General features: G+C 45.7%; 1 protein-coding gene across 8 annotated transcripts in view; it reads left to right on the top strand.

Moving 5' to 3' along the window:
- Positions 1–20,705, top strand: part of NAV2 (neuron navigator 2) — a 634,885-nt gene that overhangs the window by 564,165 nt on the left and 50,015 nt on the right. For 6 of the 8 annotated variants that reach the window (XM_073604037.1, XM_073604035.1, XM_073604036.1 and 3 more), the window contains 4 exons: positions 2,610–2,675; positions 12,013–12,057; positions 14,954–15,114; positions 16,239–16,427. In XM_073604037.1, coding sequence (XP_073460138.1) covers positions 2,610–2,675; positions 12,013–12,057; positions 14,954–15,114; positions 16,239–16,427 — 461 coding nt within the window. The remainder of the gene's footprint in view (positions 1–2,609; positions 2,676–12,012; positions 12,058–14,953; positions 15,115–16,238; positions 16,428–20,705) is intronic. The other 2 variants (XM_073604040.1, XM_073604038.1) reach the window with 1 other exon arrangement.

Genomic DNA, 20,705 nt, shown 5'->3' with positions numbered 1-20,705 from the left:
CTGTTTTTGATTTTGAGCTGCCTTAGGCAAGACTAAAATCGGGCTCCCCCCTCATCTAAATTTGTACCACCACCCCCCCCCCCCTCCCGCCGCAATATTCCACTCTTGTTCCAGGGTCTGATGGGGGTAACGGCAGCCATTCTGAGTGAGCAGCGACGGCTTCCTCATCAGACCCTGAGACGTGATTCGTCCGAGTGTCACCATGATCTGACATTGGCGGTGATACCTCACATGTGTGGGACGATCACTGTTTTGCATGCGTGTGGGACCAACAGGTGTGTATGCCTTTGCGCGCGAGGACGAGGGAACTTCACTTTTTTTTTTTTTTTTTTTAATTATTAGTTTTTTTTATTTTTACACTGTTTCATTTTTTTTTTGATCACTTTTATTGCTGTCACAAGGGATGAAAACCTCCTTTGTGACAGTAATAGGCACGTGACAGGTACTCTTTATGGAGAGATCTGGGGTCTATAAAACCCCCAAATCCCTCCTCTGCGCTTATAAAAGCATTCAAAACACCAAGATCTGTGTTTTTGAAAGCTTTCAATTTTAAAAAACTGGCGCCGATGGTTCTGAGTAAACCGGAACTTATGTAATGGGATCGCTTCCGATTTACTATTACAAACAGCCAATCAAAGTCGAGGCCGGTGTTCAGTTGAAGTGCCCGCTATCAACGGCGCATGCGCCGTACGGAACAGCACCACAGCTGATTTTACGATCGGCTGTTGAGACGGTGCCTGCGCACAATAGCCTGTCGAGATATTTCTGTTAGATTGTGCCCCGCGCTCTCGTGGCGAGTTCATATTAGTGAGGGGTGGATTTGTACACGTTGTGGGCGGATTTATAAATGATGGGCAGTTTGGGGGCGGAATTTTTAAAGATGGCCGGTGCTGCAAAACAAAACTTTTAATGCTATTCTTCCTGGACGCTTGCGGGGCGTGTTTAGCCAACTGAAGGGCATCATTTATAAATCCGCCCACAACATGTACAAATCCGCCCCTCACAAACGTGAACTCGCCACGGGAGCGCCATGCGCAATCTGACAGAAACATCTCTTCGGTCGGCTATTGTGCGCAGGCGCCGTCTCGCCGTCACAACAGCTGATTGTAAACACAGCTGTTGTGCTGTTCCGTACGGCGCATGCGCTGTTCGTCCCAGGCACTTCTCGATAGCGGGCACTTCTCGACAGAACACCGGCTTTGCTTGGCTGTCCGGCCAGCCGGCGGGCGCGCTGGCTGGTCGCTCGGGTATCCTGGTGGATCAGGAGAGCCAGAGAGGGCTGCGGAAAAGGGGGGGAGGGCCTGCAGGCATCATCCCGGTACAACCACCGAAAGGACGGGAAGTGGTTAAAGAGCTGCCTCTGCCCTTCTGCCTGGGGGTGGCACCACCCCCCCTGAAAAATGCCACCCGAGGCAGACTCCTTGTTTGCCTCATAGTAGTTACCCCCCTGCCTGCAGAATCTGGAGGAGAGCGATGTGCTTTAGGCGTACATCCATGCAAGGGCCGTGTTTGCGCACACGAGAATGCACAGGTGCTATGCGCAGGCAGTCCCATTCATGTCAGTTGGAACACAGTGGCTCCATCCACACAGATGTGCTCCCACTTTTGCCAGTTGGGGCGGGTGCACAGTCCTGAATGCACACTGAGGGGACACACCCCCCGCACTGATTTTAAATTGCGAGCAGCGTCTGTGTCTGCGCAGGAGTTGCGTCCCAATTGACAAGAATGGGAATTTCTGCGCCAAACACCTGTGCATCCCTGTGCGGTGCAAACACGACCCTCACATAGGTGTACGCTGTACTACGCCCAGGTGAACGAGGTCCAAGTCTGCTCTAAAGTTGCAATGGTGCATCTAAAATTCTTTGTGTGGAAGGCATAAAACCCCCCCTGTCAGGTTTTTAGTGCTGTTTGTGCCACGTATACTTACTCTCCCTGTTTGTCCTGGTGACCATTGTATCCTGGAGAGAAAGTGATGGGAAATCCAACATTTGACAGTTGTCACTGGAACAGGAAGTAATGGGAAGTCTTCCATTGGGGACACTTGTTCTGGTGAGAACAGTATAAGCAGGGATTTCTTCTCGCTTTAGGGAGATCTACGCTCACTTCCTGTTGTGTCTCTGGTACAGGAAGTGAGGGGAAAGATCCCCCAAAGGGGCACAGACAGCAAAAAAAATACGAACTATTCCTTATTCTATCAAAAATTTAAGAAAGAAGAGTCTTGGGAAATTTGAAAAGTATGAATATTTAAAACTGACTTTTCAGGATTTGCTTCATATTACTTCAGAATATAATACTACTTGGGGTCTCGGGTGATGAAACACAGCGGGAGGGGGGGGATGTGAAAGGAGAGTATGGCGCCCCCAACCCCAAAAATCAGGGGTCCTGCTGGGGCGGGGTTTGGTATGGCCTTGTCGGAGGGGGCGGAGTCAGATCCCTTTACAGGAAATTCCCACCATTGGAGTCACCACAAGATATAGGCAGCCAATGGGGGTGATTCAATACAACAAAGGTTGAGTTGATTTTTTTTTTTTGTTCCTTTTCTAATATGTGGCTGGATTTTTAATTGAATGTTGTTTTGTTTTGTGCTTGGTGTCGATCTGTTGGCGTAGCCCTCTGTCCTCCCCTGGTGCTAGTCCTAAGTTCAGCAGAAACACTCTCCCCCGGAAGCAGGACAGGTAACTTGCGTCTGTCATGGCTGTACACAACGCCCGGTCCTATGTCTGCACGGCGGGCTGCGCTTTGTTGTCTTCTCTGTGGGAACAAGCCACTGCCCCATCACCTGTTGCTTGCGGTTCCCATTCACGTTGTTTTGTATCCCAGTGCAATGATCCCATCGAGAGCTTCTTGCTGGCAGACGGCTTTCTCTCTCTTTCTCTCTCTCTGGCATGCGGCTGCGGCCTGACAGCTTGTCATCACGTCTGTTGTCCGTCATCATTCTCACCTGCTTGGATAAGCAGTTCTGACTCTGTGTATTTATAGACCGCTTTTTAGAATTTTGTTGACATTGAGCAGCAAGGTGTAAAGAGAACTAGTCATGAATGAGCCCATGCAACAATCTGAATATTCAGTCCTGGAATATTATAATACTGCAGGCGTGATTATGAAGATATAGTTTGAGTATGCAGGGTCTGAGCTTAGCAGAACAAACTGACATTTACATTGTCATTCTTGAAGCTGCATAATCAACCAACCACTCACACTGTCTACCAGCTCCTGAGGCTGCATAATAAACTGATCTCACACAGGGTCTTCCAGCTCCTGAGACTGCATAAGTAACTTAACTCTTACCAAACTATGCACTCCCAGCCCCCCCCCCTCCCCCCCCCCCCTCAGTTGGTCAGTGGGCCGCCACTACTGCATAACCAACCCACCTCTCACACTGCCTTCCAGCTACTGAGACTGCATAAGTAACGTAACTCTTACCAAACAATGCACTCCTAGCCCCCCCCCCTCTCCCCTCAGTTGGTCGGCAGGCTGCCACTGCTGCATAACCAACCTACCTCTCACACTGGCTTCCAGCTCCTGAGATTGCAAAACAAACTGACCTCATACTGCCTTCCAGCTACTGAGACTGCATAATAAACTGACCTTATACTGTCTCCCAGCTCCTGAGACTGCATAATAAACTGATCGCACACATGGTCTTCCAGCTCCTGAGACTGCATAAGTAACTTATCTCTTAACAAACAATGCACCCACAGCCCCCCCCCCACCCCCACCCAGTTGGTTGGGGGGCCGCCACTGCTGCATAACCAACCTACCTCTCACACTGTCTTCCAGCTCCTGAGATTGCAAAACAAACTTACCTCATACTGCCTTCCAGCTACTGAGACTGCATAATAAACTGACCTTACACTGTCTTCCAGCTCCTGAGACTGCATAAGTAACGTAACTCTTACCAAACAATGCACTCCTAGCCCCCCCCCCCCCCCCTCAGTTGGTCGGCGGGCTGCCACTGCTGCATAACCAACCCACCTCTCACACTGTCTTCCAGCCCCTGAGATTGCAAAACAAACTGATCTCACAGTGCCTTCCAGCTACTTAGACTCCATAATAAACTGACCTCATAGTGCCTTCCAGCTCCTGAGACTGCATAACAAACTGATCTCACACAGTGTCTTCCATCTCCTGAGGCTGTATAACCAACCTACCTCTCACACTGTCTTCCAGCTCCTGAGATTGCAAAACAAACTGACCTCATACTGCCTTCCAGCTACTGAGACTGCGTAATAAACTGACCTTATACTGTCTCCCAGCTCCTGAGACTGCATAATAAACTGATCGCACACATGGTCTTCCAGCTCCTGAGACTGCATAAGTAACTTATCTCTTAACAAACAATGCACCCACAGCCCCCCCCCCCCCCCACCCAGTTGGTTGGGGGGCCGCCACTGCTGCATAACCAACCTACCTCTCACACTGTCTTCCAGCTCCTGAGATTGCAAAACAAACTTACCTCATACTGCCTTCCAGCTACTGAGACTGCATAATAAACTGACCTTACACTGTCTTCCAGCTCCTGAGACTGCATAAGTAACGTAACTCTTACCAAACAATGCACTCCTAGCCCCCCCCCCCTCTCCCCTCAGTTGGTCGGCAGGCTGCCACTGCTGCATAACCAACCTACCTCTCACACTGTCTTCCAGCTCCTGAGATTGCAAAACAAACTGACCTCATACTGCCTTCCAGCTACTGAGACTGCATAATAAACTGACCTTATACTGTCTCCCAGCTCCTGAGACTGCATAATAAACTGATCGCACACATGGTCTTCCAGCTCCTGAGACTGCATAAGTAACTTATCTCTTAACAAACAATGCACCCACAGCCCCCCCCCCCACCCCCACCCAGTTGGTTGGGGGGCCGCCACTGCTGCATAACCAACCTACCTCTCACACTGTCTTCCAGCTCCTGAGATTGCAAAACAAACTTACCTCATACTGCCTTCCAGCTACTGAGACTGCATATTAAACTGACCTGAGACTGCATAAGTAACGTAACTCTTACCAAACAATGCACTCCTAGCCCCCCCCCCCCTCTCCCCTCAGTTGGTCGGCGGGCTGCCACTGCTGCATAACCAACCCACCTCTCACACTGTCTTCCAGCCCCTGAGATTGCAAAACAAACTGATCTCACAGTGCCTTCCAGCTACTTAGACTCCATAATAAACTGACCTCATAGTGCCTTCCAGCTCCTGAGACTGCATAACAAAGTGATCTCACACAGTGTCTTCCATCTCCTGAGGCTGTATAACCAACCTACCTCTCACACTGTCTTCCAGCTCCTGAGATTGCAAAACAAACTGACCTCATACTGCCTTCCAGCTACTGAGACTGCATAATAAACTGACCTTATACTGTCTCCCAGCTCCTGAGACTGCATAATAAACTGATCGCACACATGGTCTTCCAGCTCCCGAGACTGCATAAGTAACTTTACTCTTAACAAACAATGCACCCACAGCCCCCCCCCCCCAGTTGGTTGGGGGGCCGCCACTGCTGCATAACCAACCTACCTCCCACACTGTCTTCCAGCTCCTGAGATTGCAAAACAAACTTGCCTCATACTGCCTTCCAGCTACTGAGGCTGCATAATAAACTGACCTTACACTGTCTTCCAGCTCCTGAGACTGCATAAATAACTTAACTCTTACCAAACAATGCACTCACAGCCCCCCCCCCCCCTCCCCTCAGTTGGTCGGCGGGCTGCCACTGCTGCATAACCAACCTACCTCTCACACTGGCTTCCAGCTCCTGAGATTGCAAAACAAACTGACCTCACAGTGCCTTCCAGCTACTTAGACACCATAATAAACTGACCTCATAGTGCCTTCCAGCTACTGAGACTGCATAATAAACTGACCTCATACTGTCTTCCAGCTCCTGAGAATGCATAACAAACTGATCACACACATGGTTTTCCAGCTCCTGAGTCTGCATAAGTAACTTAACTCTTAACAAACAATGCACCCACAGCCCCCCCAGTTGGTTGGCGGGCCGTCACTGCTGCATAACCAACCCACCTCTCACACTGTCTTCCAGCTCCTGAGATTGCAAAACAAACTGACCTCATACTGCCTTCCAGGTACTGAGACTGCGTAATAAACTGACCTCATACTGCCTTCCAGGTACTGAGACTGCGTAATAAACTGACCTCACAGTGTCTTCCAGCTCCTGACATTGCATAATAAACTGACCTCACACTGCCTTCCAGCTCCTGACACTGCATAATAAACTGACCTCATACACTTTCCCATGTCCTGGATCTTCATAACAGACTGATCTCACACTGTCTTCAAACTCATGAGACTGCATAACAAATTGACCTCATATATTGCCTCCCAGCTCCTGAGACTACATAACAAACTGACCCTTATGCGCTGTCTCCAAGCTCCTAAGACTGCACAGCCCTGTGAATTTTTTTGATTCTTTTACCTTCAGTGCTCACTTATGCCATCTCAAGAGCTGGAAGACGGTGTTGAAGGTGAGACTATTGACCTGGCAGGTGACCACACATGGCAATTTTAGCTTTTTTTTTTTTTCCCAACCAGCTTTTGATTTCAAAACCCAATACTGCCCCTATTTCTATGCAAGATCATAAAAGACTTTATGACCCAGTCCAACACGTTTCGTCTCTTTATCAGGGCTTGAGGGATTGTAAACGATGTATACAAACTGGACTGAGTAAAGAATACGACGTGTAAGGTATTTTGACTAGTTAAATATTAAAGCACATTGTTCCTGTGCAGCTGGTTTAGGCTTGGCGCTGCAATCTTAGATTCATGTAATTATAAAACAAACTAAGGATATTGTGGAAATTCTTTGGCAGGCGGAGGCTGCCAGCCCACAATCCAGAAACCCATGTTGAACGCCGCTGCAATATTATTGGATTCCAAAAGGACAGCTGTAGGGTTTCAGTGCTGCTTTATCATTTCTTTCAAGTTTCTGCGAGTGAAGGCAGGTTGAAATTTATTTATAAAAATTTGCCATGTATATACCCAGAATTCCTCTTCAGATGACCTCCGACCCCTGACATACAAACTAAAGTATCACACTATGCACATAAACATAACTTTTCAAGGATCCTGTTATTCAAATAATGAAAAAACAACAATTCCATACTATATAACACAACATTGACTTTACCATATCTGCATGCTTGCTTAAACAATCACCTTTACTTATTACTAGATAGACCTAACCATGAGAGAGCACACATCTGTGACACCATTGGGGAGGTTGTGCCTGAAGACGCTGCTGGCCTTCTATGCCCATACTCCTCGATGATATACACTATATTACCAAAAGTATTGGGACGCCTGCCTTTACACGCACTTGAACTTTAATGGCATCCCAGTCTTAGTCCGTAGGGTTCAATATTGAGTTGGTCCACCCTTTGCAGCTATAACAGCTTCAACTCTTCTGGGAAGGCCGTCCACAAGGTTTAGGAGGGTGTCTATGGGAATGTTTGACCATTCTTCCAGAAGAGCATTTGTGAGGTCAGGGACTGATGTTGGACGACAAGTCCTGGCTCGCAGTCTCCGCTCTAATTCATCCCAAAGGTGTTCTATCGGATTCAGGTCAGGACTCTGTGCAGGCCAGTCAAGTTCCTCCACCCCAAACCCGCTCATCCATGTCTTTATGGACCTTGCTTTGTGCACTGGTCCAAATCATTTGGTGAAGGGGGGGGATTATGGTGTGGGGGTTGTTTTTCAGGGGTTGGGCTTGGCCCCTTATTTCCAGTGAAGGGAACTCTTAAGGCGTCAGCATACCAAGACATTTTGGACAATTTCATCCTCCCAACTCTGTGAGAACAGTTTGGGGACGGCCCCTTCCTGTTCCAACATGACTGCACACCAGTGCACAAAGCAAGGTCCATAAAGACATGGATGAGTGAGTTTGGGGTGGAGGAACATGACTGGCCTGCACAGAGTCATGACCTCAACCCGATAGAACACCTTAGGGGTGAATTAGAGCAGAGACTGCGAGCCAGGCCTTCTCATCCAACATCAGTGCCTGACGTCACAAATGCCCTTCTGGAAGAATGGTCAAACATTCCCATAGACACACTCCTAAACCTTGTGGACAGCCTTCCCAGAAGAGTTGAAGCTCTTATAGCTGCAAAGGGCGGAGCCAACTCAATACTGAACCCTACGGACTAAGACTGGGATGTCATTAACGTTAATGTGCGTGTAAAGGCAGGTGTCCCAATACTTTTGGTAATGTGGTGTTAGAAGTATTCAGCACAAACATTTAGGGTTTGTTTTGGGGGTGCAGATTTTTTGGTGTTGTATTTCACTGCAGAAAGTTTTCCTCGTGACATCGGTGCTCATATCAATATGACAGTTTTCATCATAGCCCCCTTCCTCACGATAAGCTGCAAGTTTAGGGTTAGTGGATTAGATTGGGTTCAGGGATTAGGTAAATTTGTTTACAGAAGTGATCGTTTTTTGGGCATATGACATTACTTGGCACTGTAATGGATGCACCCAAACAAGTGTGGCAATAGTTTTACATACTTGAGGGGAGTCCACTGAGCCAGTGGCATGTTGTGCCATCCAGGGCCGCCAAAAAGTGGGGTATTACTGGCCCTCCTGTATAGGGCCCGGGCCCCATCAGTTCAAAAGGTAGGGCCCAGGCAGCTTTATGGTGCAGACAGTTCCAAGCTCCGGGGCCCCCCCTCCCCCCTGTAGGCTTGTCCTCCTTCTGTCTGCCACTGCAAGAGGAGCCAGAGGAGGATCAGTTCTAGTAATCATCCCCCCTCTATGATCTGACTCGACCAACTTCCCACAGCTCTGATTCCCCTCATCCCCAAGTCTGCTTCAGTTTGTGAATGAACAGGGAGCCTCTGTGCAGAGCACTTCCTGTTCGTTCATTCTACAGTGCAGCTGAGGTTGCAGACAAAGGAATTGAGCGATCTGTGTCCTCAAATCACTTTCTCTGTCTCAAAAGAAAGACACCTGGGGTGTGTTTAGACCCCTGATATTTCACCATAGCCCCCCCCTTCACCCCCACCCCCAAAGGGCTGTTTAAAAAAAATAGAAATTGTACAAAATAACAATAAAACCTAATTAAGGGCTCATTCACACGGCTACTCTGACTGTGTAAAGTAATGATTTGTTCATGCGTCTGGAGCCATGGCCCATACACCCAACCAGGTTGGGGGGAGGGGGGGGGCATGTCAGGTAAGCTGTATGAGGCCATAGCCTCAGTAATATGTTCATGTGCGAAAACATCTACATATTATTTATCCCTTCTATGAATTGCCCCCAAATTTGATGCTAAAAATAGAAAAAATTTGAATTGGAATCCTTTAACAAACTTTTTTTTTTTTTTTTTCCTGGTCTTACAGGCTCCTGGAAGAAGCTTTTCCAGGTTTATCATCACGTCAGCCTGTTTAATATATTCTCCTTCACCCTGCTGGCACAAGCCCTGGGTTGGTTGGAAGCCAAGGCGATATTTGTCATAGCTTTCAGTTAGGGGAAATCTAGGTCACATGAGGTGTGCACACTTTCTAAACGATCGCTATAATTACAGCCTAATGTTGCTGGAAACAGTGTCAGTTATTTTATATATATATATACTGCTCAGCTCCTATCCAACCACACCTTATCGACAAATGCCATTTTATAAGGCAGAGCAGATAAATGATCACCGTTGTATGCAGTTGTATTCGTTTTCTAGTTCCCTTATGCTTGTACTGTCTCTTATAGTGTACTGATATGGGTCATCAAAACCAATCTGCTGCTATCTTTGCAGTGACCACATAGGCCAGCTCTTCTCAGCAAGGGTTCTGTGGAACTCTGGGGTTCCTTAAACTTGGCTGCTTAACCTTCTGTTTGGTGGTGCTGCGTAGTTCTTTGGCCAACACAACTTGGCAGAGCAAGCTGTATGACACCAGTGATCTTTTCAGCTGTCTGTAAAGGTGGCATTCCGACCACCAATGTAAGGAGCATTCTTCTCACTGATCACCAATGTAAGGAACATTCTTCTCACTGATCACCAATGTAAGGAACATTCTTCTCACTGATCACCAATGTAAGGAACATTCTTCTCACTGATCACCAATGTAAGGAACATTCTTCTCACTGATCACCAATGTAAGGAACATTCTTCTCACTGATCACCAATGTAAGGAGCATTCTTCTCACTGATCACCAATGTAAGGAACATTCTTCCCACTGACCACTAAATGTAAGGAACATTCTTCTCACTGATCACCAATGTAAGGAACATTCTTCCCACTGATCACCAATGTAAGGAACATTCTTCTCACTGATCACCAATGTAAGGAACATTCTTCCCACTGATCACCAATGTAAGGAACATTCTTCTCACTGATCACCAATGTAAGGAACATTCTTCCCACTGATCACCAATGTAAGGAGCATTCTTCTCACTGATCACCAATGTAAGGAGCATTCTTCTCACTGACCACCAATGTAAGGGGCATTCTTCTCACTGATCACCAATGTAAGGAACATTCTTCTCACTGATCACCAATGTAAGGAACATTCTTCCCACTGATCACCAATGTAAGGAACATTCTTCCCACTGATCACCAATGTAAGGAACATTCTTCTCACTGATCACCAATGTAAGGGACATTCTTCTCACTGATCACCAATGTGAGGGGCATTCTTCCTACTGATCACCAATGTAAGGAGCATTCTTCTCACTGATCACCAATGTAAGGAACATTCTTCTCACTGATCACCAATGTAAGGAACATTCTTCTCACTGATCACCAATGTAAGGAACATTCTTCTCACTGATCACCAATGTAAGGAACATTCTTCTCACTGATCACCAATGTAAGGAGCATTCTTCTCACTGACCACCAATGTAAGGGGCATTCTTCTCACTGATCACCAATGTAAGGAACATTCTTCCCACTGATCACCAATGTAAGGAACATTCTTCCCACTGATCACCAATGTAAGGAACATTCTTCTCACTGATCACCAATGTAAGGAACATTCTTCTCACTGATCACCAATGTAAGGGACATTCTTCTCACTGATCACCAATGTGAGGGGCATTCTTCCTACTGATCACCAATGTAAGGAGCATTCTTCTCACTGATCACCAATGTAAGGAACATTCTTCTCACTGATCACCAATGTAAGGAACATTCTTCTCACTGATCACCAATGTAAGGGACATTCTTTTCACTGATCACCAATGTAAGGAGCATTCTTCTCACTGACCACCAATGTAAGGAACATTCTTCTCACTGATCACCAATGTAAGGAACATTCTTCTCACTGATCACCAATGTAAGGAGCATTCTTCTCACTGACCACCAATGTAAGGAACATTCTTCTCACTGATCACCAATGTAAGGAACATTCTTCCCACTGATCACCAATGTAAGGAACATTCTTCCCACTTTTGCGTAACCAGCTTTTGCGTAACTACAAATCCCATGAGGCATTGCAAGGCTGACTGTTACAAGCATGACTCCCACAGGCAGATGCATGATGGGACTTGAAGTTCCACAACAGCTGGAGGGCCGCCAGTTTGACACCCCTGCCCTAGCGCTTCATTAGTTGTTATGGTGCTGGTGGCTGGCCGGCACAATAGCAGCACATTCACATTCAGGGCAAACTGCATCCTGTGTTCGCGGCACCCAAGATTAACCCAAAAGGCACCCTGGTTGAGAAAGGCTGCTCTAGATACTAATACAGGTATAAGGGATTACCATTGCTGATAATTACTACTTATGAAATTGATGATTTTGCTGCCTTGCCTTTTATAATATGACATTTGTAGACAAACACATTTACACTTTAATATATTCCATTAACATCCGCACTGGTCTGAGTGTCGTTTTTCCTCACAACCGTGGACTTGTGAGTGTTCACCTTGCACGTTTCACACGCTCCTGTGTTTTGCACGTTTGTGTTTGACCCCCCCCCCCCGCTGTAACGTTTGGCTGGTCCGTAAAACGTCTCCACTTCCTGTTTCCACTCTATAAAAATGATCTCTCCCTCTCTTAACTTTGCTGCAGTGACCCCCAACTCGATAGAAACACATTGCCTAAGAAGGGATTCAGGTATTGGCACCGCTGTGACTTCTGCATAGTGCTGTTGTGGTTGTTTTTTGAAACCTCCTTGTTTACGTGTTTTCAGTTTTGCATTCTTGTTTGTACAGCGAATATTCAAAGTGGGGTGTTTTTTTTTTGTGTTGCATGTGACAGACTATTGGGGTGTTGTATGATGTGTCATTATTAACCAGCAGAATTGTAATAAATGTACTACTGACAATAATTGCAAATGTTCATTAATATTGTTTAAAAGATTAGGTAGCAGTGAAAACACATCCGATGCGTGGACTGGGAGTAAGCCATTGCCTATCCTGATTTTTATGTTACTAAAGTATTAATAAGATCATTGTATATTACAACCAAAAAGAGTGAAACATGAAATCGAATTCTCAGCTGAGAAAATAGATATCTATTTTAATGAAGAACAATACTTCTGTTGAAAAAAAATTTTTTTTTTTTTGCATGTTGAAGTGTGTATTGCTGTGTAATTGTTTTGCAATTATTGCTCAATGTCTAAAGTTCACGATTTCTAAATAAACTGCTGCATTTCACTGACGTGGTGAAACGAGAAAGCACAGATAGAGCCATGTCGGGCAAATTCGGTGCTATGTTCCAGCATGCACTCTGCTGTGGAGACAGCCTTTAAAAACGCTATAGAGCAGGGACATGCAATTAGCGGACCTCCAGCTGTTGTAAAACTACAAGTCCCATCATGCCTCTGCCTCTGGGTGTCATACTTGTGGCTGTCAGAGTCTTGCTATGGCCTCATGGGACTTGTAGTTCTGCAACTGCTGGAGGTCCGCTAATTGCATATCTCTGCTATAGAGCATCCGTTCCCATCCAGGTTCTGTAGAACCCTAGGGTTCCTCTAGAGCAGGGGTAGACAACCTAGGGCCCTCCAGCTGTTGTGGAACTACATTTTCCATGAGGCATTGCAAGGCTGGCAGTTACAATTACTCCCAGAGGCATGATGGGACTTGTAGTTCTGCAACAGCTGGAGGGCCCCGGGTTGCCTACCCCTGCTTTAGAGCAGCCTTTTAATACAGAGATACACTTGAAATGATGTTCCGGCCTCAGAGAACCCCTGTTAATAATTCTTGCATCATTGTACATGTGTGCATGGTGCTTGACCATAGTGTGATGGTCAAGAAGAATTCTTCTTACATTTCTGGTCAGTGGGAAAAATCCCCCTCAGACAGATTGCTAAAAAAAGATCATTGGTTTCAGTGGCAGAAATTGCTCCTTGCTCAAGGAACCCCTAGCAACCTATGGAGGAACCCAAGGGTTCAACAGAACCTGGATTGAGAAAAGCTCTAGTGATTGTTAATGGTTCCTTGAGTCTAACTGGCAGTGGCGTCGCTAGGGGGCAGCTTTTGGGGCTATAGCTCCGAATCTGGGGCCCATAGCCCCAAGTCTCTGCAGGGTTCCCCAAGGGGAGGGGAGGCTCTTTGGGGACCCTGATGCAAGGGAGAGGCTCTCTGCGGACCCTGATTTAAGGGGAGGCTCTCTGCGGACCCTGATTTAAGGGGAGGCTCTCTGGGGACCCAGATTTAAGGGGAGGCTCTCTGGGGACCCTAATGTAAGGGGGGCTCTCTGGAAACCCTGATGCAAGGTGGAGCCTCTCTGGGGACTCTGATGTAAGGGGGGACTCTCTGGGGACCCTGATTTAAGGGGAGGCTCTCTGGGGATATATACACACACACACACGTATATTACTGTATATACATGTATATGCCCACCCAAGCGTATGACTTTCTTTACTACGCTGCTATGGGCTTTAGCCCCAGATCTTTTGTAGACCTAGCAACGCCCCTGCTAACTGGCATTCCCATATGATGGTGCCTACATATTTCCAGGGCCAATGCCACTTGGCAGAGTAAGCAGCGTGACTCCAATGACCTTTTTAAGCTTCTTGTAAGAGTACCACTTTGATCACCAATGTAAGGAGCATTCTTCCCACTGATCACCAATGTAAGGAACATTCTTCCCACTGATCACCAATGTAAGGAACATTCTTCCCACTGATCACCAATGTAAGGACCATCCTTCTCACTGATCACCAATGTAAGGACCATTCTTTCCACTGATCACCAATGTAAGGAACATTCTTCCTACTGACTCCCAATGACTGTGTCATTTCTAAGCTGGCTTTTCCAAAATTTAGCATCAACAAATAATTGTCCAATCCAGAAAAACTTGGACCGTAGCCAGCTTTCTCAAAGATTGCCTTTGAAAAACTTTATTTTTTTGGGACAATCAGGTCATGTCCTCTTCAGCTGAAAACCTTCGTATTTTGTTTTGAGGGTATCCTTCTGTACGCTAGGCCAGATTTATGTTATGTGGTCAATCAAAGGCCACTTTAACTGGGCTGCCCCAAGGATTCTTAATTTTGTGGCCACAGAAGTTTGTATACTTTGGGCATGTTTATGGAGGTCGGCAAATTAATAATTTCACTGCAGTTTTCCTTAATTCTGTTAAGGCACTTTGAGTTCTTCTCCATCTCCCCTACATAGAAAATGAAGGATTATGCCAGATTTAACATAACATAAAATCTCATAAAAATTTTGGGTTTGGGTAAAATGTTAACCTTAAAAAAAAAAAAAAAAAAAAGTTGCCACCCTAAACAAGGGCCCACTCTGAATTTCTAGATCCAGGTGTGTTTGTATGTCTGAAGTAGAGCCAGTCCAATAAGTTTGGGAAGTATTGACCAGTATGGTTGTTGAACCTTGTCATCTATAAATGTTTAGTCTTGTGAGATTAATTGAAGCACACATTTCAGTGTTACATTTTAACCTTTTAATTACTGTTGGTTGGAGTTATCCACATTGATGGTTTGTGCATGGATGTTGATGTTCTTATCATTGTCTACAAATATTATGAACCAATTTGTCCTGGCTTCACCCAGGTATGCACCGTCCTCTCAGCTCCGAGGTCAGGATGACACCAAGGAATGGCTGCGTTCTCATTCAGCAGGAGGGCTACAAGACACGGCCAGTAGCTCTCCCTTTTCACCTGGCTCCAGCATTACGTCTCCTTCCGGAACTAGGTTTAATTTCTCTCAGCTCGGTAAGTAACTTTGACACCTCAAGTCTACGATAACCAAGATGAAGATGACTGCTGCCCAACCGGTATATTGACCCCTAGGTTTACTTGTTTTCAAATGAAACCCCTGAGATAATGCTGACACTGGGGTGGTTACTTTCTTTCCTAAATTACACTTGTTAGTTACTAGTGTATGAAGACAACATATGAGTGCTTACAAGAAGAAACAATCACTCAGAGGCTTAGTTGTGCCTCAACAAGCAAATACTATTATATGTCTTTAGACTAGTAAAAGTATTTAACGAACAAGTTTGGAATTTGCCAACTTTGAAGGGTCAAGTGATGGTTTTCAAACCTCAGTATGGGCATATTTCAATGTAAAACACAACACCTCCTGCGTAGGAGTGTGGTGCTCTAATGCCAGTACTTGTTGCACGTCTGATTCACAACTGGAGATATAAACGCACAGCGCCTTGCTGCCCTCTCCGGTCGGGTGGGGGTCCCAATGACACTAGAAAAACACAAGAAAAAGAGAGGGTGCACCAGCCTAGTACATTTCCCAAAAAACATTTATTACAAAAAATGTAATTAAATCTACTCACAGATGATATGACTGACAAAGCACAGCAAAGTAACACAATCGATCAGTCCACTCCCCGTCCCCCTGAGCTTGGGAGGATATCACCTATGGGTGCTCAACCTGTGGCCCTCCAGCTGTTGCAGAACTACAAGTCAAATACAGCATTGCAAGGCTGACCGTTACAAGCAAGACTCCCAAAGGTAGAGGCATGATGGAACTTGTAGTTCTGCAACAACTGGAGGGCCACAGGATGAGCACCCATGAACTAGGATCCAAATGGCTTATGCATTTCGAGGGCTATACCCTCTTTCTCAGAGTCAAGCCTTTTGACTCTGAGGAACAGGGTATAGCCCTCAAAACGCCTAAGCCATTTGAATCCCATATATGAATGTCTCTGGTTTAGTAGAATCATTTAGTTGAGTGACCGTTTAGACATCTAGTTTATCAACTTCCTAATGGTAGATTTGACATATCTTCTCTCCATATAATTGTTTTTAACAATCACTTATTGTTGAACCTGCTCCCCTAAGTATATTTTAATATTTATTTATGGGCTTTCCACCTCCAGCAAGCCCATCAGCTTCGTCACAGATGAGTTTGTCAAACGCGGCAATGCTCCGAACTCACAGCCTGTCCAACGCCGACGGCTCATCTGACCACTACGGCGAGACCCGCTTCCGAAACAGCTCCATGTCATTGGATGAAAAGACCCGAACCATGAGCCGCTCGGGATCTTTCCGAGATGGGTTTGAAGAAGGTAAGTGTGTGGTGGACATGAGACACTTCCTGTCCATAAAATAAGAATGTGCTGTAATTGGATTGGCTCTTGGTTTTTAGCTTTTTCTTCTCTTTCTAGCAGGGAGCTACTTACATTGTATTGTAAGTGGTTGATTTACTAAAGGCAAATAGTAATACCCTGCAAGTGCAATTGCTCCAGACCTTGATAAATGAGATGAAGGTTCACTGTACAAAGAATACCCAATCGCATGCAAGGAAAATAAAAAAAACTGCATTTTTGCTTACACATGATTGGATAATGGAAGTCAGAAGAGCTTCCCCTAATTTACTAAGCTCTGGAGCAACTGCACTTGCAAAGTGCTCAATCAGTTTGCTTTTAGTAAATCAACCCTTAAGGCCCCTTTCACACTTGTGCAACCTGAAAGTGATGTGACTTGAGGCAATGCCTGTGTAATCCTGAGGTCTATGGACCTCAAGGGCATCAAAGTCGGACCAAAGTAGTGCAGGGACTACCTTAAAGTCGCACAGATATGCCCCATTGGAAATCATGGGGTATGAATTGTCATGTGACTTTGCAGTCCCAGGTCGCAGGACAAGTTGCACAAGTGTGAAAGGGGTCTTAGTGTTGTTCTTTTCTCTACCTAGTAAATATCTTTTCTTTTTTTGCAGCAGCAGCAGCATCAGTTTCCTTTTTAGCGCATTGTTACAATAGCTGGTATCTACTTTAACGTCTGGAGCTGATTTGCCAGCCTGTGTACCTTTTACCGTTTGGCCAATTTTTTTACCACTTGAACCAATGCCGTCAGCACCATCTCAATGCTGAGACCCAGCTGCCAATATTTGCTTAGCGCTGGAAAGCAAATGCCGGGCTACTCAGAGATCCTTTTCTCCAGGATATTGTTTTCAGATGGAAGATGAAGTTTCATCTTCGGGCAGAATTCTGTTCTATGGCGGTTGTCTTCCTGTTGAATGTCTATAGTTACACCTGTGGGGAAACCTCAGCCACGCTGCCTATCAGGGAGAGAGGAACAGAACCTGCCATGAAACAAAATTCCTGTGTGAAAAATGTTTGATTGAAGCTGACTTCCAGCCTGAGAATCCCTGTGTGATAAAGTCTTTGATGATTTTCCAGCCAAGAGTCAAGGCTTTCCACACAGCAGTGGCGTCTCCAGCTTTCATATTTAGGGGGGGCACATGGGGGGACAGGGACAAAATTAGGGGGGCAACTATAAAATATATATATATATATATATATATATATATATATATATATATATATATATATCCTGGGGCCCTTTACTATGATCCCACAACGGCCCTTTCCAGAGGGAGGGGAGAGGAATCACCCGCAGGAGCTGACTGGGGACGCTCTCCCTCTTAGACATTGCCTTTTTGTAAAAAAAAAAAAATTATATTTTTTTTTTAATTGGGGGGGGGGGGGCACATATTGGGGCACAGCATAATGTTGGGGGGGGGGGGTCAGGGCCCCCTCTGGCCCCCCCTAGGGACACCATTGCCACACAGGCAAGGCAGGTTCTACCAAGGCTTTTCACACAGGCAAGGCAGGTTCTACCAAGGCTTTCCACACAGGCACTGAAGTGCCCTTGAGTCCTGCTACATATTGATGTGATTAACATGTCTTTAACTTCTGCTATTATAAGGGTATGAAATGATATTATCTTCGTCCTCCGTACAGCAGGCTCAGCGTGGGAGGGTCTGCACTATCACTTTCTCTAGCTCTGTTGCAAAGCTCTGCTACCCAAACATGTTTCACACTCTAGGGACAGGGATCTCCAAACTACGGCCCTCCAGCTGTTGTGGGAACTACACCTCCCATGAGGCTTTTGTAAAACTCTGACATTCACAGACATGGCTAGGCATGATGGGAACTGTAGTTCCTGAACAACTGGAGAGTCATAATTTGGAGACCTGTACCCTAGGAGATGGAGTGCTAGGAGTCATGCTCCCTCATAGTTTCCCCATATGTGTGTATGTACCCAGATTCAACCATGGGTTTATCTAATTCAATGCTAGGATTTTTTGTTTTGTTGTGTGTGTGCACAGTAATTCTTCAGACTTCCTGCAACATTACTAGCCTTAGGCAAAAACACAAGACACTCTTCCATTCCAACTCCCCCCTCTGTCCTTTAAATAGTTGTCAGCTATTGAAAGGGATTAGATATCCCAAATCTCCCTACTTCAATTTCACATGGAGCTGTCAGTGGTATTATCTGCAAGCAGATAGTATATTATATCCCTGGTTTGTGTAACTCCGAGGAGAATCGAGGCACAAAGGGGGTCTCCACTTAGACGGTATCACTGGTGCGGGGAATTCAAAGGGAAGACTTTAAAAAAAGGCTGTACTGTGAGAATGACTTCAAACCCGCACCTTGTGCTTGTCACGCTTCAAGTTTGACTGTATACAATCTTATTTCTGTGTATCCTTCGGTCCTCACATTGTACAAGACATAAAACTGTGCATGTGCCCCTGCTTGCACCCTATCGAAATTGAATATGTCAATTTTCCACCTGTGATTGTTTTTTTCTTATTAGGGAGGTAGGTGCTGGAGAAGGAGAGAGCACAGGGCACGCCTCCACCTGGCACTTTCCCACTCTCTGGTTCTGGCTCCCTGCTCCACCTGCTATGTGACTGGCACTGATGTCACAGCTGCAGTCAGCCAGTTGGAAGGCAAGTGGATGGGAATGATTGAGCAAACGAGTAGCCAGAATCCCTGGGTCGAATCCAGAGTGTTCCCAACTATATATAGCCAGAATCCTTGGACCAAATTTAGAGAAATCCTAACTATACATAGCTGGAATCCCCGGCCAAATCCAGAGAGTTCCCACCTATACGTAGCCAGAATCCCTGGGCCAAATACAGATATACTCTAACTATACATAGCTGCAATACCTGTGCCAAATCTGGAAAGTACCTATCTATACATAGCTGGAATCCCCAGTCCAAATCTGGAGAAACGCTAGCTATACATACAATCTCTGGCCAAATCCAGAGTTCCCAACTATACATAGCTGGAATCCCTGGGTCCAATCTGGAGAAATATTAGCTATACATAGCTGGAATCCCCAGCTAAATCTAGAGAGTTCTCAACTATACATAGTCCAATCCCCGGGTCAAATCTGGAGAGTTCATAACTATACATAGCTGAAATTCCTGGGCCAAATCCAGAGAGTTCCCAACTATACATAATTGGAATCCATGGGCCCAGTCTGGAGAATTATTAGCTATACATACAGTATTTGGAATCCCTGGCCAAATCTAGAGAGTTCCTAACTGTACATAGCTGGAATCCATGGGTCAAATCCAGAAAAAACTAACTATACATAGCTGAGATCCCCAGTCCAAATCCAGTCCAATCCAAACACTAGAATCCCCGGCCAAATACGTCCCAACTGTACATACCTGGTAACCCTGGGCCAAATCTGGAGAGTTCCCAACTATACACAGCCAGAATCCCTAGTCCAAATCTGGAGAAACACTAGCTATACATAGTTTGAATCCCCATCCAGGTAGTTCCCAACCATACATAACTGAAATCCCTGGGCCAAATCTGCAGAGTTCCCCACTATACATAGCCGGAATCCCCAGCCCAAATCTGGCAAAACACTAGGTATACATAACTGGAATCCCTGGCCAAATACAAAGAGGTCCCAACTATACATACATGGAAACCCTGAGCCAAATCTGGAGCATTTTCAACTATACATAGCTGGAATCCCTGAGCCAAATCCAGAAAAACTCTAATTATACATAGGAACTGTTCGGATTTCGCCCAAGTAGTGTATGTATAATTAGAGTTTATCTGGATTTGGCTCAGGGATTCCAGCTATGTATAGTTGAAAATGCTCCAGATTTGGCCCAGGGTTTCCAGGTATGTATAGTTAGGACCTCTTCGTATTTGGCCAGGGATTCCAGCTATGTATAATTGGGAGCTCCTCAGATTTGGCTGGGGATTCAAGCTGTGTATACCTAGTGTTTCTCCAGATTTGGACTAGGGATTCTGGTTGTGTATAGTTAGGAACTCTCCAGAATCCGCCCAAGTAGTCTAACTATACATAGCCAGAATCCCTAGTCCAAATCTAGAGAAACATTAGCTATACATAGCTTGAATCCCCAGCCAAATCCGGGGAGTTCCCAACTATACATAACTGGAATCCTTGGGCCAAGTCTCCAGCGTTCCCAACCATATATAACTGGAATCCATGAGCCAAAGACTTCCCACTTATACATTGGCAGAATTCCTGGGCCAAATACAGATAAATCCTAACTATACTAGCT

Source organism: Aquarana catesbeiana, linkage group LG11, assembly GCF_042186555.1.
Source record: "Aquarana catesbeiana isolate 2022-GZ linkage group LG11, ASM4218655v1, whole genome shotgun sequence".
Taxonomy (NCBI): Eukaryota; Metazoa; Chordata; class Amphibia; order Anura; family Ranidae; genus Aquarana; species Aquarana catesbeiana.
Note: the sequence above shows the minus strand (reverse complement) of the source record. Positions and strands in the feature narration are given on the sequence as shown.